Consider the following 21,632-nt stretch of genomic DNA (forward strand, 5'->3'; position numbering starts at 1 on the left):
AAAAAAGTTCACATTTTTACCACTAGATATTTTGCTGACCTTAAATTTACACCTCTTCATTTGAAAACGTGGAAGGGGATATTTTGATGAATACAATGTTTGTTGCTGACGACCAGCTAATACAATGATGACCGAATCAGTCGTTGGATTAAACTCCAAGTAATAAACGCTGTTGGAGGTCGTTACAAGTGCTGATTTATTGTTAGCGGCATGTTGTCTAGGAATGATTGAGATGTTTGAGCCTTTTGCCCAGTCAGAGCTGCGAGTGGTTGTGTTTTCATATCAATGCCAGCAGGGGGAGCTGGAGTCCGCACTGCAGCTTAAAGTTTGCGTTCTTTTCAGACTCGACTGTAAAGTTTTTGCTTTTTTTAAAAATTGCATTTTATCCACCAGCGATCTCGTCACTACTTCACCTTACCTGTCACTCCGTCTATATATGCCCTTTTCTTCATTTCATTCCCCTCCTCCTTAATTTTCTGTCTCACTCTCCCCACCTTACTCGTTTTATTTCTCTATCTGTTCTTCCCACGTCCTCAGCTTTGCGTAGCTGTTCTACAGGGGACTCTTTGCTGTCCTCAGCATCTATCCGCAGTGCTAAGAGTGCTCCTGCTCTGGCTCCGCCTCTTCCTGTCCTCCTTCACCACCACCACCACCACCCTTTACTACCCCCCCTTGTTGACCAACTGGCAGGTACATGCTCTTTGTACTCCCTGTCTGCCTTTCCGTAGGCTTGCATCTCCCTTAGACTGAAATGTTTTTCCTTCCTTCTGCTCTTCTGACAATAACCTTTTTGTTTGTTGTTATTTAGAATACAGAATTTATTCAGAAGTAATTTTTTTCCTACATTGCCAGTTATGTTAATCTAAATCAAGATTGATTTGAGAAAATTGCTCTGCTAGTTAGTCAGCATTTAAATCTTATTACAGCTTTATAATTGATCATGCTTGTAAGAACTGTTTCCTGTTGGCTTGCTGCCTGGTTGCTCATTAACAGTTCCTCATTAACATTGGAAACTGTTCTCTATGGCTGATGTGATTTGTCCTGAAACCAAGTTTAAAATCAACAACTATGATTAAACTTATTTTTTGTCCTTTCTACAGATAGTTTAACTTAATCATATTCTCTGCTCAAATGAAATTTGTGATGCACAGTTTAACCTGGTCACTGTTATTTGTTCTTATTTTGTGCTTGAGCCAATGAGGTAAAGGAAGTTTACCTTGTTATGAAAGTCTATGTTTTAAAAAAAAGAAAAGAAAAATCTGAGCAAGGTCTCATCTGTGTAATGTTAAGAAACTACAAATCACTTGTGGTTTGCATTATATTCTACCTAAAGAAATTAAATATTGCTCAGTCACGCACGCATTCGTTCTCCCTCGGCTTCTTCAGTGTAAATTGGTCTTCTGCTGTGCAGCTTCACCTCGACAGTAATCTCAGTGTTTTGTTCATGTATGTTTTTCCTGCTAACCTCCTGTAATTCTTGTCCCTCTCCATCGTTTCGGTTACCAGACCTCGAGGACCCGCCAATCACACTCGCGTCACGCACTTCTCGGATGCGCCACTCTTCCCAGAGCGACGAGGTCCCTCCTACTTCCTGTACTGAGGTGTTCCAGGGAGGGGTGTGTGACCTGGAGGCCTCAGCTCCATCATCCCTCCCAAGAAGCAGCAGTGCGTCTGACATCATGGAGCCCTTCATTGCTGAGCGGGTCAAAGGTGAAGACCCCCAGAGAGATCGCGCTTCTGTCCCAACTCACTGTCAACACCCCACAGTTTCCTCCTTACTCACAGCCAACATTCACGCAGCCCAGCCTTACCCACGCACCCCTTCCTCACCCTCTCCCACCCCTCATACCTTCTGTAATGGTGTTGTGTCCTCCTCAGAGGCACGAGATGATGGTAGTATTTATGACCAGTTCTGGCACCAAGTTGACTCTCAAAACAAAGGTTCGGATTGGGTAAGCGAGTGGGATTCTGCCTTCAACTGTTCCTCTGAAAAAGAAATTGAATTAGACGAGTGTGAAATGGGGCCTGGTGCTGAGGAGGACGATTTATTCTCCTCTATAAGGGACTACTTTACTCAGAAAGGTGGTGAGTGGAAGGAGGAGGCAGGAGAGAAGGAATGTTCAGGTCAGAGCTTAAATACGGCTGCATCTGCACAAGCGGGTGCAGTTAGAACGCCACTAGAATGCACCGAAGAGGCAGTTGAGGCAAGACAGGTGGTGACAGATGAAAGACAGGTAAGTAAGTCTGCAAGGCATAGCAGTGTGGATTCAACAGAGGAGAATGAGGGACAGCAGCGGAGCATCTATGAGTGTCTGGAATTGCAGTGCCATTGGCCATCACCTGGTGGGAGGTCCACCTTAGAAAGACATACTGGGGAGAAAAAGGGGGGCAATACAGGGATGACGGCGGGAGGGGAAGGGAAATGTGATGTGTGGAGAGAGATAGGAGAGAAACATGAGCAAGAGGCCAGCAAAAGGCAAGGTGCCAATACAGTAGATTCTATCGCTGAGTCAAATCAAACTCTTCAAAATTTGGACACAGACAAGTACAAATCCTCTCTTAATACCAGTAAACGGCACCATCCCGGCGGTGTTCACGTCAGCTTCCGACCCTCCACCGAATCGGTCCAGTTCCACAACCCCCTCGATAGTAAAGAGGCCCACTGGAAAGCCAGGCTGCGACGCCTCAGTCACTTCCACACGCACAGCCACTCCGCTGGGGAGAGAGCTGGAGCCGGGACAGGGTCAGGGGCAAAAATGGGAGTGGGGAGCACAGGTAAGTTTGGTTCTATAGCTGGGATTAGTCATAGAGGAGGCGCACAAGAGAAGTCAGCAGGCGGGGCCCCTTCAGATAACAGCGGGGTGGGAAATGCTGCGATGCCTGGAGGCGTAGAAAACAGGCCTGGAGTGGATAAGGACAGGCAGCACCTTGGATCCAGTTTGGGCCCTGAAAGCCACACAGATGTGTCATCAAGCAGCTCGGTTTTCTCTGGAGGGCCAGTATCAGGGGTGCGAGGCCGACTGGGACGTTCGGCGTTGCGATCTCGAGCCTCACGATCCCGCTCTCAGGAGCCCCGCAGCTCGGCCTCGAGACACCACCAGGGGGCACTCCTCGGTGGCGTCTATAAGACTGTGGTTCACGCGCTGTCGTCTAAGCCCCGGCCACGAGGTCAGGGGTCCTCACAAGGCTCATCGCCACAGAGACAGGGCCGCGCCACCATGGCTGACGCTTCCCTAAGAGACCTCTACTCCCACGTCTTGGGCTACTTTGGACGAAAGACGACTGCAGCAGGTGAGGATCGGAGTAACTAGAGTGCTCACAAAGGACACAACAGATACAGAAACAGCTTGGAGAGACAAAAAACACACCACCAGACCAACATCAACAACTGCCTCTTTCTTTTCGGCTGTTTTAACCGGTTTGTTATGGAATGTTATTATTTGGCTGATACTCATCATCTTGCTGCTGGACTGAAATCCAACCTCCCTTTTGATGTGTTTCCACTTGAACATACCCACCCCCACCCCCCCGAACCTGGTTTTTGTCAAGGCTCCTCATAGCTTCCCAACTGCTCCTATACCTTGGACGTCCTCTCCCTACTATCCCTGTTTTCTTCTCTGAAGGCCTTTGGGATTTTAACCTCCTCCTTCTCCACTCCCTCTCCTCCCTCTCTCTGATATTGCATGCGGCCTCATCGTGTTTCCTTCGCCTTCCCCCTGGAAACAGGACCATCTTCAGAAGAAACTTCTGCCTGCCCCGTAGAAAGAAAAAGTCTTAACGGCGTGAGAGAGTCGATACCTCTCAGTAACTCTTGTTTTTGTGTCAAGGTTTTTTGCATATTTTGATTTATGCGAGTACAGACGTGAACGTTTAGATTATAGAGGGAAATCAATGGTGAGTATTTTAGTAAAGCAAGCCATTTTTGTAAAATCACAGTACTGTAGTTCATTATATGATCGGTATTAGAGCTCATGTGAGAACTCACCTGCTCGGCGAGGTGTAATTTGGCCTGTCTGAATCCAAGAAATAATTTGATTCAAGTGCTGTAGTCAAAAAAATTGTAAGAATAAGATAAAATATGTACATTTGGCAGTGTTGAATGGTAATATGCCTTCACACTGCCAAGACATGACATCAGGCAGGATTATTGTGAGTCCTCATTTTGAATCATCACGACAGCAGCCCTTTTACTGTTCATTGTTATTCTCAGAGGAACAGAGTAAAAGCCCTGGTTACATCTGGGATTCACCAGTGTGAATAATCTTGATGTGAAAGTACTGTCGTGCAATCATAATCTCTTCCTGTCAACTCAGGCGCTTTTCTTGCCACACTTTAGCCCGATGGCTGTTACCCATTCTTACTGTTTGCACTTACAGTGTTCAATTAGATTCCACATGTGTAAATATGGCCAAGTTGAACTAAGTAGATGTCAGAATAACTTTTATAGTTTAAACTGGTTAAAAACTCCTGAAACTGTCTGGTTGTTTGCTTGTGCTTCGAGTCGCAACATCTTACAACTGCTGATGTGATTGCGGATTATCCTGGTTCTATGAACACAGTTGGTGCTTAACCACACATCAAATCGTATCGGTAAAAATGTGTTTTCCTACGGATCTATCCACTGCTGGTAGACTGGCAGGGTCTTGGGAAAAAATTTAAATGAAAAGTTAAATCACATCAGAAGCTTTTCTCCGTTTTGCATGCAAGGCAAAATCTAGAATTTAATGAATCTTAACTTTATTTGGGGTCAGTTTGTCACCCTGAATGGACCCATCCCAGATTTGCAATAGGTCTGTAATAGATGGAAAAAGAATATAATGAATATAAGATTGCTATTCAGAGAAAGTGGCATTTAAAAGAAGATTTATATACGGGCTGTTAGTGTTATCGAGGCAAACAACGACCAGAATTGTATAGTCCACATGGTGTCTGCTGTTTTCATGCCTAATATTCAGAAGCAGTACCTGGTCCCTGATTGTGTTAATTGGATGATAACCTCCCATTTGAAAGTTTCATCTCTGTTGCACATCTGGGACAGATGGCTTCACATCACGAGTGACCTAATATCGCATCTGATGTGGCACAGCAGGGAAACGGACATCTGTGCAACGGGATAAAGCTTCCTTCCGCTAGATGGCAGCAGAGAAAGCCTTTTTGCTGATTATTGACCTCTGTTCCATGTTTTGGTTCTAGATAGAACCAGGCTCTGTCAGCTGATGGAACAGTAATTTATTAATACTAGGGGCAGCCTATTCACTCATCTGATTCATTGTGGATTAATGTTTTCTGCTCTTAGAGCTTGTAAACTCTCAAACCGCTGTCATTGCTACCAAGCTGAGTAACACAACTACTAATATAGACATCTCATATGTTGCTTGTCTTGCCCTAACATGATGGTATTCTGACTGGCTTCATGCATGCAATGATTTAAATCCCGCTTTGCTTTTCTAGTGGGTTTGCCTGCGGTGTTATTGCTTGTTTTAACAACTTGCCTTTCGCTCATTTTAGAGACTACAGTGCATACACATCAGGAGGCTCTCGACTCAAAAGGGTTTTGGCTTGGTAGCAGGGGTAAAAAAGGAAGCGTTAGATTTAAAACAATCCATCCTAAAAGACAGTTTCTGAGTATAGAATCGGAACACTTAAATGCGTCTGATCGGCAGGTCACACCGAATCTCGCCAACAGCTTAAGATTTGTTTGATTTTCTTTCATCTCCATGTTTCTGTGGTGTAGGTATGTCTTTGTCATGTATATTTGTTTCCCTTTGTGTACCTGTCAGACATATATACAGTACATTGTTTCATAATTTTCTTTGTGCGAATGTGGATGCATTTTTGACTGATGTTCTTTCTTCTGCCACTAGTCAACAAAGAGGAGGTGGTCCAGAAAGCTCGCCCAGTCTCCACTGACGTAGGAAGCACCAATCCAAATTTCTCTGACCTCATGGATGAGTTTATTCAGGAGAGGCTGAAGGCCAAAGGAACATCAGTGAGTAGTGCACATTCTGAACCCCACCATCTCTGCTTTCTGCGTTGCAAACGTAGAGGTTTCCTGTTGACTAACAGGGCCGTCGTGGCAGCAGCCCGGGAAGCCTGGAAGTCCCCAAGGATCTGCCAGAGCTCCTCGAGGCAGGTCAGAGTCCCGGATCGCGACCCTCCGATAATCTTCACCCTATTGATGATCCAGGGATTCCCTCTGAATGGACTTCACCTGCCAGTGCCAGTGGCTCTGATGTCATCAGCTCCGACAGCCAGTCAGACTCCTTTAATGCCTTTCAGTACTCTACCTGCAAGTTTGACAGTAAGGAATAATAGCCAAGCTTCATAGCTTCATATCTATTTTTATCTGAGTTTTATCTCTTAAGTGTATGTTTATTGTGTTATAGATTTTACCTTCAGTTCAGAAGCATGTGGAGCAGGAGCTGCATCTGGAGGAGGGGGAGGGGGAGGAGGTCGAGGCAGTTCGTTGGACCAGGATAGCCTGGGGGGGAGCGTTGCCTGTGAAGAGCATGAAGTTGCCAGTTTGACAACACTCCACCTCGATTCTGAGACCAGTAGTCTCAGCCACACTGTCACCGTTACTGGTAACACACATAATGTAGCCACGTAGTTGTTTCAGCCGTTGTTTGTATTTCTATGTATAACATACATTTTGTTTTCAATATGTTTTTCCAGGTTCTGAGAGTGCATCTCCAATGCATTCCCTTGGGTGCTCTCGCTCTCAGACGCCCTCCCCTGCCACGCTGATAGCGGAGCACGCAAATCACACACATTCCCACTCGCACACACACCTCCAGCTGGACCAGAAACTCCACAACTCGGTCCTGCAGACTCCGGATGACCTGGGTAATCCTCATTCATCCACTCCAGTTGTTTCTGATAAGGACTTATGATAAGGATTTGTTAACTGACTGATTGTAGAAACAAGTGAGTTTCCCAGCGAGGACTGCAGTGTGATGGCAGGCGGGTCTTTAACTGGATGGCATGCAGATGTTGCCACGGTGATGTGGCGGCGGATGCTCGGCATCTTGGGGGACGTCAATTGCATCAAAGACCCAGAGATTCATGCCCAGGTCTTTGACTATCTGTGTGAACTGTGGCAAAACCTGGCCAAGGTATGTACTGTGGGTGAGAAAGCATTGCCTGGTTTACAGACTGCTTTTGTGATAAAATGCTTTTTTTTAAAAAAAACAAACAAACAGATAAGAGACAATTTGGGGATTTCTCTTGACAATCAGTCATCTCCCCCTCCCCCTGGTCTGATCCCACCCCTGAGAATTCTCACACCCTGGCTCTTTAAGGTAGGTGCGAGTTAAGGGGATTTCTTAGGTTTCAGTGATATGAAAATATCTCTGTTTCTTTTAATTTCTGTTTCTTCCCATTGATCATTTAACCTGTGTGTTATTGTTTGCAGGCCACCATGCTGCCAGAGCGTTATAAGCAGGGTAAACTTCATGCCTACAAGCTGATCTGCAGGATCATGAAGAGGCGGCAAGACGTCTCCCCAAACACAGATTTCCTCACACATTTTTACAACATCATGCACCAGGGGCTGCTCCACCAAGATCAGGTTTTGGTTACGTTTTGGTTTGCATCATGTATGTGTGTGAAGGTTAAATAGCAGTAATTTGTTAATACGTCCAAATAAAACCAGTGCACCTCCAGTAAATGCTACCTTTCATTTGAAGTGAATAAATCGCAAGTTAATATTAAAAAAATGAATCTGCTTTGGTGTGTGTAGGACATCGTTAACACCATCATAAAGCACTGCAGCCCAAAGTTCTTCAGTATCGGCCTACCTGGAGCCACCATGTTAATCCTGGACTTCATCATCGCAGCGTCAAAAGTTAACGCCTGCTCGTCACTCAATGTAGGACAGATTCACGGGGTTGTATGTCAGGTTTACTGTTATTACACGCTACGCTGTTATCCCACATTGCTTTACAGGCCCCGCGAGTTGAGGCTCAGATTTTGCTCGGATCACTGGTGTGTTTTCCCAATTTGTACGGGGAGCTTCCAGCCCTCCATCCCACCACATCTGAGGTGGTGCTTACCAAGTTCCCTGATGTTAAGGTACTTATCAGCATGTTGGTTTTGCCTTTTATAGCATTTTAAAATAAAATGAGGATACATTAAAAAGTCAACTTTATGTCATAGCCATTAAATTAAAAACGAGCGAAATGCATATTTACTTTGCCTGTAGGGGGTTTCAGAGCCAGACTAATAGATAATATCTCATCAGTGATTCCTGTAACAGTTCAGAGCCATGGGAGCTATGTTGTTATTGTTATCTTTCCTGGGTAAACTGTTAATGTCATGCATGGCAGCTTCTTACGGCTGCAAAGTCCTTTTTGTTTTTTTACCCATTGCGAGTTGAATAAGTAAACGTTCTGAATGCTGAATGCAGATGTGCAAATGATTCAAAAGCATTTGTATATAGAAGGTTGTTCTATATTTGACCTCTGTGTGTTAAGTAATAAGCTGTGGAGGTGTCGTAGTAACCTCTGGGAGTTATTGATGACCACACATATTATGATACAGTGAGTCAGTGGTGTGTATTTGCGCATATTAATTACAATTGTTTTTAATTTTAGGAGCATGTGATTAAAACTATCCTATCATCTGCCAGGGATGAACCCTCTGCTCCAGCTAGGTAAACTGGATTCTCCAAACCATGTGTGATGAGGTGGAAACTGGATGGATGACTGGATAGGTGTTGATTTTCTATACTGTTTAGAAATATACTTATTTTTGATCCTTTTTAGGTGTGTGGCTCTGTGTAGTCTCGGCATCTGGCTTTGCGAGGAGCTGGCTCATGGAACTCAGCATCCACAGATTAAAGATGCCCTCAATGTCATCTGTGTCACTCTGAAGGTCAGTCGCTAAGCACAGGTCACGTCATGCTTCCGGGCTCTTAAATCTAGTACCCTCGTTTTTAAACAGAAGTGATGAATATTCCATTTTAGTATAAACCTACTTTCATCCCATTATAGCTGAATGAATATACATTACTTTGTCCTAATTGACCAACTGAGGCTGCTTTTTATCCTGAGTGTAGTAGATGGTGGTAAAACATCTGTTCAGAAACTTTGACTGTTTGTTTAGTTATATATAGCATAATAAAATGAATGAGGGAAAAAAAATAGGAGGAATCTGGAACATCCCCAAAATTTAAGGAGTTTTTTCTTGGCCTATTATCAACAATTCCTGAAATTTTGATTAAAATCCGTTTAGAACCTTTTGAGTTATTTTGCTAAAAGGTAGACAGACAGACGCTGGCTGTCATTTAACATCCTTGTTTAAGGTAAGAAAAATACTAGTGATATTCAATAATAACTATTAATTTACTTGAATTACAGTTTGATTTTTTTCATTTGAAGTGATCACGTTGGGCTCAGACACTGACCGTTCAAGTATTTATCCTGCTGCAGTAAATGTAGGATAATGGCAGCTTAAGTGAGTTTAAACAATATACTGGCTCAAACACTGGACACATTCAGCGCCAATGTTTTTGCCACGGCGGACGGTAAAGAGCCAAACTATGATGGGAACATTGTTGGGGGTGACTATAAGTGTTGGTGTGAAATTGCCTCGGTTGGTATTGTCTGGTCCAGGCAACGAGACTGGGACGCCTGTGCACTGGAAATAACGCTGTCCAATATTCTGTGTCTCATCTATGGCCAAGTGGCTCGGGACGGACAGACACACATACATATTTTCCATCTTGGAATCCCTAGCTGGTGTATCGGCAGCCAAGGGCCTGCTAAGACATTACAGCCACACAGACACACTTGCATTCACCCACTCCTGGGAGCAAGTCCTGGACTGTCAATATGTTTGGTCCTCCTTCAGATAGCAGACTAATCCAGAGGGAATGCTGCAAGCTGTGTCACACACTCATACACACATGTTGTCAACTTTGGCATCTCTTATGTTCATACCAGCAGCCAGTAGCCTCAGACATGGGCACAGTAACATATATTGTACACACACACACGCACACACAAAGCTTGAGGAATTGACACATTTCCATGGAGAGCCACTTCTTCTTTTGATGTCCTCCTGTCTCACCACCTGCCTCTTCTCTTCTCTGTTGACAGCACACACAATAGATCAGACTAATACAATTGGATGGGTCGAAAATAACGGTTTTATAAATAGCCGCTCAATACACATTTACACTGTTAACCCAGGATCCTCGCAGCATCTGAATGTGGTGGATTTGTTCAAACTGAGAAACCTGTCCTAAACCTGCTAATGTGTAAGGTTTAGAACCCAAAGAACTAACAACCGCACGTTTGTTTCCATCACACAGTACCCCAATAAGAATGTCGCCCTGGTGGCTTCGGACATCCTTCACCTCTTAATCAGTTATGTGGATCATCTTCAGAAATTCCCCCCTGAAACTCCGAAGAAGATTGTAGAGGTGAGACATGTTGTTCATCCTAAAAAAAGGAGTGAACATCACTACAACACTATAATGCCATCCTATTATACTGTACTGTAGAATTAAGATTTTGACTTTATATAGATTTTGATTGCGACCATCACCCACCTGCTGCCTTCTACTGAGTCCTCTCCTCATGAACAGGATAAGAGGGTAAAAGCAAACAAACCCTTTTCATTTTCCGCCCACACGTTTTCGGTTTCGTAACCTCTTACTCGTATCACTGTGTTTGTTCCAGCTGGTTGTATCGCTCCTGCTGTGTCTGCTGGACTGGGTGATGGCTCTGCCTCCAAAGACTCTACTGCAGCCTGTTCAGACACGAAGCCCTCCAGAGAAGGACCAGCCAACCAAAACACTGCTCAGCTGTATTTATAAGGTCTAAATGTGTCAGATTATAACTGGGCCCATCAGCAGAGCACATCTGAAGCAGATTTATTTGAAAAAATATCCTCTTTCCTTATTTAGGTGCTGCATGGGTGTGTGTATGGAGCCCAGTCTTTCAGCAGTCAGAAGTATTATCCAATGCAGCTGTCGGACCTGCTGAGCCCAGACTATGACCCGTTCCTTCCATTAGAGAGCCTCCGGGAGCCAGAGCCGCTGCACAGCCCAGACTCTGAACGCTCCAGCAAAGTTCAGCCTGTCGCCGAAGGTATTTAATCATGTGACCTTAATGAGACACAGAAATAAATGTCTCAAAGCAGATATATTTATAATGTAACTTGTGAAAACCCACAAAGATTATCTTTTAAAAACTCTGCTTGGCTTTCCCTCCTCTGTGTGTGCGAGTTTGTGTTTGTGTGTGAGTGAGAGAGAGAGAGAGAGAGAGAGAGAGAGAAAGGCTTTGTCACCTGCTGTGATCCATCAGGATGAGTAATGACTGGAGCACCTTGATATACCATGCATTTCCTATCTTCTTTCTTTTTCAGTCTTCTTCAATGCTTCATTACTTTCTTCTCTTTCACCTGGTACTTTGCTACTATGTGTTTTTAATAACGAGCATATTTTAACAGTGATCTTTAGAGCGACCTTTTTTTCTTTTTCTGTTTTTCTGTTGTTTTTTCCCCTCTGTTTAGCCCTCCTAAGGATTGGGAGTGCTTCAGAATGTCTTGTCGATCCATGTCTGTACTCTTCATGCAGCTTTGTCAATAAGGAGTTATTGGAAAGCTCGTACATGTCCCAGTGTGTCTTTAATGGTGTTGATTAGCCAGTGTCTCCTGGCAGCACAGTGTGTGATGGCATCGGTGTCTTGGTGATATATAGCAAACTAAGCATGTACAAGCCTGAGCGTAGGTTTGTATCTTTTCCAGCGATTCCCGGAGTTCGGTTTTAATCCAGAAGTCACACGTTGGGTTAGAGATCCAAAGGTGTGAATCTGGTTTCTGCAGCTCCGCTCATTTGCCATTTGTCTGCGTTTTCTTCCCTCCCTCTGCAGTTCACAGCCGGATTCAGCAGGGTCTCGTTTCCATTGCAGCAAGAACAGTGATCACACACTTGGTCAATCATCTCGGACATTATCCAATGTCTGGAGGTCCCGCTACCCTCTCTAGCCAGGTAGCATTATTTCATAGCTACGTATTATATTTGTTGTGTCCGAGTAATGTGTATAACCGCATTCTTGTTGAAGCAAAAGCAGCTGAAATTTTTTTTGTTGAACCTTTACCAGTCTTGTTAAAAGGAAGAAATGATTTAATAGGATCTTTATATGAATTTTTGATTACATGGGGAAGGAATATGTACCGTTGTTTTGATGTGACATTTCTTAAGGTTCATACTAAACTAAGATGTTATTTTAAAATCACAGCTATGAGCATATCTAGTAGTAGTAAGAGTTGTAATTACTGTTCTTATTTTATCTGTTAATATCTAATATGCGAGTCTGTGGCCATTCTTTCACTAGTGCTGCAGGAAAATATGAATCACAGATATTTATTAGCTTAAAATTGAGCTGGAGACACAGATGATGGCGCAAGTTTCACCAGCACCAGGCTAATTAAATAGCTACCGTATCTCTGCTGAGCGTAATGACGAAGGAAAGAAATTGAAATAGGCAAAATGTGAGACATATGGCAGCTGCAGTGACACAGATGGGCGCCCTTCAAAGAACCTAGGAGGAAAATATGAGCATTTGTTGTGGTAAACCTCAAGGAAAGGGTTAGGGTTAGGGTTAGAAATGAGAGCTGTATGTGAATTGACATAGGGATCTTTTTAATGGTTTATCGTGCAGCTGTAGTTCTCAATTAGATGCTAGCGATGCTAACTTTGGATCTACTCAAGTTCCCCTTGTGGGACTAATAAAGTCGTTTTTTTTTTATAACTAAGTTCATGTCACAGATTGTAGCATCATTATTTAATCTAGTGGGGTCACACATATATTTTTCTGTAGGTTGGTGAGAACCAAGACAACCCGTTCTGTGAGAGCGCAGATCTCGGTCCAGAGCTTTTCCACTCGCCAAACCTTCAGTTCCTGGTTTTGAATGGCTCCACTCTGCTGTCAGTATATCAGGTAAACCCGAATTTAAGAACCTGGATAAATGAAGAGGCTCTGAAGTAAGCACATCAAACCGCAATAACTTTTCTAACCTAAATTTGATGATTATTGTTCCCTCCTGTTTCCTGTTTTTCACAGATTCGATCAGAATCGGGTGTACCAGGAGGTGGAATGACAGCCGGCTTGTCCTCTGCTCCTGCTTGCGTCCGTGTCATCATTCGTGATGTAGCAGGAAAACACTCCTGGGACTCTGCCGTCCTCTACGGGCCTCCGCTCTCTTCCCCAAACAGCCCCACGCACACATATTCGCCGCATGCTCAATGTTGCTACGATACAAGTCTCCAATTCTGCACTTCACAGGGAGGACAGTCGAAGATGTTGGGAGAAAGTAGGGAAGACAGTGGAGAGAGCAGACAGGAGGACAGTGAGACAGAGGACAGCAGAGAGGGGGAGGGGGAGGGGGAGGGGGAGGAAAGGCAAGTGAGGAAATTTGACGAAGAGGAGAAAGGAAACGAAACAGGGTGTGAAGACGATGTGACCGAGGAGGAAACGGAGAAGGCCGAAAATAGACTGGAGATCGAGGAGGGTCGTGGGGACTCGAGCCTTGAACAGATCCTGGCTCCGCCTTTGGCGAAACGCGTGTGTCGGGAGGCAGTGCCCGCGTGGGACTCGCTGACGGAGGGGGACGACGCATTGGATGAGATGCTGCAGTACCTGGGGTACTCCAGTCCTGAGTGTTTACAGAGAGCAGGTACACACACAAACACACACACACCAAGTTCATAGTTTAAGCCGGGATTTCTCTGAGGGATTTCTGCACTTCAAATGTACAAAAACGGTCTTCTGTGCCGTTCATGCTTGTTTAATAGCGTTAAAGGATTTAATTTAGAATGTTTCTATTTTCACTTTTCAACAAGTTGTTTAGGTAGAAAGTTGGATCGTGCACATTCCTCAGTTTCTTCTCCAAGTGAAACTTTAGTGACTCGAACTGCTCGACTGATGAAAGATGGAGAAAAAGTCTTACATTTGAACTTGTGTGGTTGTGCACGTCTGGATATTTTGATCCAAAAACAGTTATTGACTGTGAATTTAGCCATTTTTGTTTTAAATTGTCCATTTTAGAAATAAAACCTTTGGTAAAATAAGTGTTTTTCAAAGATGCATATAAATCACAAAAAAAATGCTATAGATTTTAGATTCTGGCATATTGGACTATTCGGCTTTTCTCTTTACAACTGTCCCCTCGGCACTGAGCAGCTGCAGGGTTGCGCACAGCAATGTTGCTTCCTTGCAAACACTCATTAAATCTTCACAGTATTTGTTTGCCCCGGCCTTGCTGAGAATCACTGCTGTGAATAACCCTGAGCGTAAACGCCGCCGCGGCGCGTGCTCGTATCACACAAAGGCTTAGCAGAAGCCCGTCGCGCTGTGCCCCGTTCGAGTCGAATCAGACGTTAATTATTTGTCATCTGGTTGATTCCTCCAGGCACGCCACTGAACATCCCCGCTCCTCCTCCGGGTTGCGTTTCAGAAAAACAGGAGAATGATGTCATCAATGCGCTCCTGAAGCAGAGTGCTGCCGAGAGAGAGTTTGTCCTCCAAGTATGTACATGTCGTGCCGCTCTGTGAGCTTTAGCCTCAGCATCCTCAGACTTCACATGTCCCGTTGATTTTGTTTTTTAACTTACCGTTGGTTTAACCAAGTTCAACTGCTGCATGTTTCAGAGAGGCGAAGACTTAAACATGAAGGCGATGCAGCAGGTGGAACCACAGACCGAGACCCCACAGTCGCCCTTCTACTACTGCAGACTGCTGATCAACATACTGGGACTCAATTCCTGGGAGAAAAGGTTAGACTGGCCATGACTGATGTAACTCCCTGCCAGTTATTGACAATTTGATTATTTAAGTGACTAGGGCCCTGTCTTTGTTGGATTATGTGACTCGTCTCTGCTCCACATTGGCGAATGGAAAGAGCATCTTTTATCATCACAAAATGCCTTTTAACATCTTCACCAGAGTGAATTCAGGCAGCAGAATGCAAATACAAAAGTGACTCCCAGTGCTGCAGCTGAATAACATTAAACCACTTTTTCTCGAGTACATTTTTTTACCCAGTAAAATGTGCATTCTATCAGTGTGCTGTATGTTTATACAGTAAATCAAGACTTAATAATTAACAATTTCCAAAATGAGACAATGTTGGCCATATTTTGAGTTTCTTTATCCTCTGCTAGTTAATAAGTGAAAAACTTTTTTCCCCCTGCTCAATGCCGATTGGATTATAACTATACAGTCGCTGAGTTCCCCATGTTAAAGATGGGGATTGCGATTGAATTAGCTGTTTCTCTGCCAGAGAGCCAGTTAATATAATATGGCGGCAATTTAGCAAAGCCACATTCTCTACAGTAGTGCTCCTGTGTGGTCCTCCAGGCTTGAAGTTGTAGTTTATCTCTCTAATGATCTCTGATCACACTTCAAAAGATAATTTCTTCTGTATTTAGAGATGCGCATGCTTATATCCGTGTAAAGGTGTAGTGCACCATTATATTGTAATAGAACAAAATATGGGAGGTGTTTTGGTAGTAGGGGAAGGTGCCAAAATGCCAAACCCACAAATGCTCAAATAGGGCCCTGCGATGAACGGGCGACTCATGCAGGGGTGTAGCCTGCCTCCGCCCATATGTGCTCCCTCTCCGTCATCAGGTTTCAATTGTGCACTTTATGTTGAACCATCCAATGTACAGAGAGATCGTTTAAAAGCTCCAGATACATTTTGGTGACCTTGGATAACATTTTTCCCCCCAGATAGTAGAGCATTTGCACATCTTCTCTGTGGCGGTCTCTAAACTACACTATGTCAAGGTATCCCTAATGGACACTCATGGTTCTTTAGAGTTTATTCAGGGAATTACTGAGGCTGCTTTGAGCCTGCACAATAGGCTTTTTAACGCACCGTGCACACGTGTCTGGCCAAAAGTGTGATAATGAGTACAGTACTCCATCGATCAGACTCGATCCATTTCAGGTTTGAATAAAAGACGATGCTGGCAGGGGCGAACAATCGCGGTGGAGACAGCAAATCAGGAAACGGGACCAATGTGCCGCATGCAGATGAGGAGGAGGGGAAAAAAGTAAAACAAAACGCTAAAATATCCAAATAATAAGGCTGCTTGGACAGATGGGGGGAGAGAGGGGGAAAAGATCGTTTAATCATCTGTTATTGTCCTCTAATGTCTCTCCAGGTATTCATACAGGACATTACAGACACTAAGATACTGACAGTCGCCCACGTGCATCTGTGTGTCCCCTATTGTGCTCTTCTCTATAATCCAGGGTGTAAATGGAGTCTTTTAGAGCAGAGAATGAGGCCATTACCAAGTATCAGTTTAATAAAGAGTAAATTGCTCCCTCTATCTCTCTCCCTCTCTCGCCCTTACGCAGACTTTATTTTCTGCTCTTTTTGTCCCTTTCTCCCAAAGAGTGAAAAGAATGATGTGTCATTATCAGGCCACTCAAAGCCTCGCTGCTCATGCCTCGGTGGCGTATTAGCGGAGTGAAGGTCGGGCTCGCGGACACCCTGAATGATCCGTGGGCTTGTTTGTTGGCATAAAAATACTTTCGTTTTTTTATGCTTTTCTATATAGAGTATAGAGGAGGGTTGAAAAAAAACAACTGTAAAATATTATTACGCTCTATGAATCATGTTTTTTTTTTTTAAATACATGTTTTAATTTTGAGTGATTCCCTTTTGGGGATTAATAAAATGGGTTTTCAGCAGGAGGGGAACAATTGTCTGATGTATCAGCCCAACAAATGTCCCTTTTATGGGATCTATAGTCAACACGCTCCTGCCAGATCCCAGTAATGGATCTAGTGGTTGAAAATCGCTGTTTGTGTTTCCTAACTTGTGCCGGTGTCTTTGTCTTACAGGAGCAACTTTCATTTGTTGAGAAAGAATGAAAAGTTATTGAGAGAGTTAAAGAACCTGGACTCACGGCAGTGGTAAGAAAATACCCGGTTCCCTGGTGTTATTTATTTGCTTTTATTTTATTTGCTTTCTCTGTCCGCCCCAAATATTGGATTATCTTGTTCTTTATGCCTCATATTTTACACAATCCATAGCAAATATCCCATTAGGCCACGTGCTATATATTTAGTGCCGATGAAACAGTCACACCGTGAATGTATGAATTTGTTGGTTTATGACATCTTTAGCAATCAATCGGTATTAAGAACATCTGTTTGTGTTTACACTTGTGAATAATTGCATTACATTGGTTGATCGCTATCGTTACCTTTTATTGTGCTCATTGAAATTGAACCCTCATTTCTGTCAATTTCCCAGAGGAAAATATATAAAAAATGTGTAAAACCCTACTGAAGCAATGACGCTAATTTTATTTTATACCAATTATCCCTCCCTCATGGGTCAAATGCTGCCAGTGTTGCCACAATACTCTACAAATACAATAGGAAATGCAGAAAAATTGAAATTGATGAGGGGGAAAAAAAGTGGTATTTTGTTAACTGGCACTTTCTTTGCTTCTCTTCTAGTCGCGAGACTCATAAAATTGCAGTGTTTTATGTGGCCGAGGGTCAAGAGGACAAACACTCCATACTTACCAACACAGCAGGCAGCCAGGCGTATGAAGACTTTGTGTCCGGGCTCGGCTGGGAGGTAATTTGTTTAGATAAAGCCTTTTAAATATAGTGGCCTGTTTGTTTGCCTGTTTATTGGGACTGTGTTTTATTTGGGGTGATTTGCATTTAAGCCAATTTCAGTTAAGGAATGTCTCTGATATTAGGCACACAAATGTTCCTCTAAATAGGTTGTGTTTTAATCTGTGGTTAAAAGCTTCAAATTGAAGTGTTTTGTTTTTTTGACTGAACAATTCCCTTATATCGACGTATCTGTGCTTACGTGATCGTGAAGGTGGACCTCGCAACTCACTGTGGCTTCATGGGGGGGCTGCAGAGAAATCGCAGTACGGGTCAGACGGCACCGTATTACGCCACCTCCACTACTGAGGTCATTTACCACGTCTCCACCCGCATGCCTCATGACCAGGATCACAACCTCACCAAGAAGGTAACACCTGCCCACCTGAACTGTCATTTGGTAGATTTATTTATTTTTTAATAATTTGTCCAGCTCATACAGTAGAAGGCTCAAGCTGTGTATGTGTGTGTGTGTGTGTGTGTGTACGCGCACTCTCACTCCACAGCAAACAGCGATCTGAGGACAATGGTGTGACTAAAGCACAACGACATCTCTAATGATTCTTGGGAGCCATCCTGTCTGTTTGTGCATGGTGTGAGCTTGTATCACTGTTTCGACAGGCAGTTTTATTTTGTGTGTGTGTATGTGCGCGCGTGTGTGTGCACCTGTCAACCTTCAGGCAATAGGTGCTCTGCACAAGGCCATAATGTCCCTTTAATCTGATCATACTTCCTGCGTCTCAGCCTATCACATTGCTGCAGGCTCTTCATTGGATTATCAGCGCCTGGTCCAACACCATCCATCTCCCTGATCAGCTGATGGCCCCATCAAACACACACACACACACACTCACACACACACACAACCTGACACAGACATACATCCACTAGTTTTTTTTGCATCACTCTGACCAAATAACAGCACAACTATAAATATTTCCTGTTGGACACAGGTGCACACGCATGTGGTCGACCAAAACATGCACTACGTTTCTGCAGGAAGACGCACGAGAAGCAGACATTCGTCCTCCGTTATGTGTTTTAGTCACATCCGGGGCGTTTGTCCAGTTCCCATTCTTTGCTCGGGTGACATCACCTTCAGTGAAATATTTTCCGAACTATCGATACATTTCAAACATCAGACGACGAGACGCCACTTTTCCACGTTATAATCTTCCATCTAATGGATGGAAGCGATCTGACGACCGAAATGCAGCCGAGAGGTCGTAATTCTAACTTCCCGAGCACGATAATGGCAGAGCTGTGAGTTGTGTGTCATAGTGACACTTTTGGTTCCAACCACTGTCATCGGGGAGTGCCTCCAGAAGATTTATTTTAATTCTGATTTGATAAATCTGGCATGTGTTCCAAAACTCTTAATAAATCAACTTAATGCAGCAGTTGACGTAAAATATCAGGCTGATTAACACCGTAACTCAAATTTAAAATTCAGTGAGCATTACTGTAGCAAGTGGACGAACCCACATGCAAACCTTAATGTGATTTACTTTCTTTTCCATTGACTTTTAGGTGCATTCTTTTTGTTTCTGTAAGGCAGCGTAATGAATATTCTGCTTAAAAATTGATACCAGTTTTACTCGTATTTGTTTTAAGACAATCGCCAAAAGTGGTCATTCGGCATTGCTGGACTTTATATCTGTGAGGTGTATTCTTGTTGCGTCTGTTCTGGGCTTTGGCAGACCCCCCCCCCACACACACACACACATAAATAAAATAACACAACATCACGCTCAGCCCCATCTGTCTTCCAGGCTGAAATCCATCTTGTCGGAGCCGCACTCTGTCTTTATGTCCATTCTCCATCTTCACAAAGTCACTCCATCACCTCAGGGCCACCTATAGCACCCGGGCAAAATCAAAGGCCTTGGAATTATGATGGACCTAGCCTCTCTGCTCTTTAAATGCTTATATCTGTCAATGCTACGGTCGGCATTGACTCAAAGTTGTTTATGCTGCAAGAAAGAAGCAAAAAATAATACGGGTTTTCTTTCACCTGGAACTGTTCTCTTCTTTTGTCTTTTAACTTTCCAGCTTAGACACCTGGGAAATGACGAGGTCCACATCGTTTGGTCGGAGCATTGCAGAGATTACCGTCGGGGGATCATCCCGACCGAATTTGGAGACGTGCTGATTGTTATCTATCCCATGAAGAACCACATGTACTCCATTCATATCCTAAAAAAGCCTGAGGTAAAAATACAAAATGGTGAACATTTATTTTCATTAGCTCCTATTGTAGTTTGCTCTTGTGAGTATGTCAGTAAGGCCTTGATCCCGTGGCTCCCTTAGTCAGTCACAAATGGTGAAAGGCAGCCTGATTTTCAAACGCTCGGACGACACAGGGGCAGATCATCACGAGTCTCTGCGTCCATGATGCACGACGGAGATGGATTATGGATTCTGTTAGACATAAAAAGATGAAGCACTCATTCAGCAGGCCCTGTGCGGACTTATCTCTCGTATTTGGAGTTGGACATGTTTAGGCCGAATAGATATACCATTAAATTGTTGTGAACATGCTAAGGGATTTTGGGGCATCATCTATCATTTCCTGCCGGTTGTTACTGACGTGCATCCAGATAGACTAAGAATCTGAAAGAGCGTCTTGCCCCCGAGTCTTGCTGTTCTGGTTAATGTTTCAGTCTAAAACACGGACATTAATACTACAGCACTGATAGTGTAATTCTATTTTAAACGAGACCTAACGCAATAGAATTCTGCTTTTTCTGTATGGCGTAGATACCACAGCACTAATAACATAACTCTATTCTGTGCCATTCATGCTGCAAGGAAAACTATTAAATTACCATGAATCCAAAAACAAGTTAGATAAGATATTCGCTGTGTGGTTGTCCTGAAAGCTCTGTATTCAGACACTGAGTGCATGATTCGGAGACCTGGAGACCTGGTCTACAACTAAATTCAATAAAGAGCCTGACATTGTTTTCCTTGGTGGATTCCACAAGCAAAGCAAGGAATTAAATAAAGCCAGAGTTTGACTTCAAGTTTACGGTAATGATTTGGCAACTAAAATCTCACGGCTCCAAAAGTTTGCGTTGTGAACATGAATTTTTTACGTCTCGTGTCAGCTCGCACTGTAGGGTCTTTACATTTTCTTGAACATCTAGGTGCCATTTTTTGGGCCACTCTTCGACGGCGCCATCGTGGACATGAAGATTTTGCCTACCATGGTCCGAGCTACAGCCATCAACGCCAGCCGAGCCCTGAAATCCCTCATTCCTCTGTACCAGAACTTGTATCCTTTCGAAATCAGAGCTGGGATTTAAAAACAACACTGTTTAAATGTGGGACCTATTAGCATACACGTGTGAATACTGGTTATGTTTCAGGGTCCACTTTGGGAGTTATGTATTATTCCGCCGTCTTCCTGTATATTAAGCATATGGGCTGTCCAGACATACAGGTTGTGTCTCCGCTTGCATCCGTGCAGGAGAGAAAGAGGAGCGAGTAGGCAGGTGTGTGTACCACCTCCTTGTGTCAAAGCAATGGTAGTTTGTCTGGAAGAAGTCAATACGTCGATGATTCTCCCCTCAGCCTGTAAATGAGGGTCTCGCGCACAGACACGTGTGATCATACGCGCGCTCTTCTCAGGAGCGCTTCCGCTCGCATCGACACGTCTCGGGGAAACAACAGACACGCGTGAGGTGACCGTGTCCCCTGCTGAGGCAACCTGAGCTAGGGATTCATCATTGGAAATTCTTCTGAGCAGCACTTAAAGCAATTTGACCCCCTAATGATGCCGTCTTCCTGTGTGTGTCCGCGTGTCTGCCTGTCCCTTTTTCTCTTCTTTATTCGTCCTTCCCTATATTTGTATTTTTTTTGGCATTTCAGAAATAAGTCACCCCGATGGATTGTTTCACTCTTGCTTGTGTGCGTTGCAGTCGGCAAAGGCCACAATAGGTGCACGAGAACACACGCGGGAGGCCACCTGAA

General features: G+C 43.9%; 1 protein-coding gene across 13 annotated transcripts in view; it reads left to right on the plus strand.

Moving 5' to 3' along the window:
- The window catches only part of ralgapa1 (Ral GTPase activating protein catalytic subunit alpha 1), a 45,567-nt gene that overhangs the window by 8,647 nt on the left and 15,288 nt on the right, over window positions 1-21,632 (plus strand). For 8 of the 13 annotated variants that reach the window (XR_008946609.1, XR_008946610.1, XM_057011638.1 and 5 more), the window contains 27 exons: window positions 538-690; window positions 1,507-3,291; window positions 5,865-5,989; window positions 6,067-6,301; window positions 6,387-6,584; window positions 6,676-6,846; window positions 6,922-7,115; window positions 7,203-7,301; window positions 7,415-7,570; window positions 7,742-7,870; window positions 7,948-8,073; window positions 8,595-8,653; window positions 8,766-8,874; window positions 10,316-10,426; window positions 10,532-10,600; window positions 10,686-10,823; window positions 10,913-11,096; window positions 11,880-11,998; window positions 12,831-12,950; window positions 13,074-13,686; window positions 14,422-14,537; window positions 14,661-14,785; window positions 16,869-16,940; window positions 17,493-17,616; window positions 17,872-18,027; window positions 19,710-19,868; window positions 20,807-20,934. Coding sequence is in view for 11 of the 13 variants with exons in the window: in XM_057011638.1 (XP_056867618.1) it covers window positions 538-690; window positions 1,507-3,291; window positions 5,865-5,989; window positions 6,067-6,301; window positions 6,387-6,584; window positions 6,676-6,846; window positions 6,922-7,115; window positions 7,203-7,301; window positions 7,415-7,570; window positions 7,742-7,870; window positions 7,948-8,073; window positions 8,595-8,653; window positions 8,766-8,874; window positions 10,316-10,426; window positions 10,532-10,600; window positions 10,686-10,823; window positions 10,913-11,096; window positions 11,880-11,998; window positions 12,831-12,950; window positions 13,074-13,686; window positions 14,422-14,537; window positions 14,661-14,785; window positions 16,869-16,940; window positions 17,493-17,616; window positions 17,872-18,027; window positions 19,710-19,868; window positions 20,807-20,934 (5,773 nt within the window). In the remaining 2 variants the exon portion in view is untranslated. The remainder of the gene's footprint in view (window positions 1-537; window positions 691-1,506; window positions 3,292-5,864; window positions 5,990-6,066; window positions 6,302-6,386; window positions 6,585-6,675; window positions 6,847-6,921; window positions 7,116-7,202; window positions 7,302-7,414; window positions 7,571-7,741; window positions 7,871-7,947; window positions 8,074-8,594; window positions 8,654-8,765; window positions 8,875-10,315; window positions 10,427-10,531; window positions 10,601-10,685; window positions 10,824-10,912; window positions 11,097-11,879; window positions 11,999-12,830; window positions 12,951-13,073; window positions 13,687-14,421; window positions 14,538-14,660; window positions 14,786-16,868; window positions 16,941-17,492; window positions 17,617-17,871; window positions 18,028-19,709; window positions 19,869-20,806; window positions 20,935-21,632) is intronic. The other 5 variants (XM_057011644.1, XM_057011646.1, XM_057011648.1 and 2 more) reach the window with 3 other exon arrangements.

The sequence above is a fragment of the Takifugu flavidus genome, chromosome 16, assembly GCF_003711565.1.
Source record: "Takifugu flavidus isolate HTHZ2018 chromosome 16, ASM371156v2, whole genome shotgun sequence".
In the NCBI taxonomy this organism is placed as follows: Eukaryota; Metazoa; Chordata; class Actinopteri; order Tetraodontiformes; family Tetraodontidae; genus Takifugu; species Takifugu flavidus.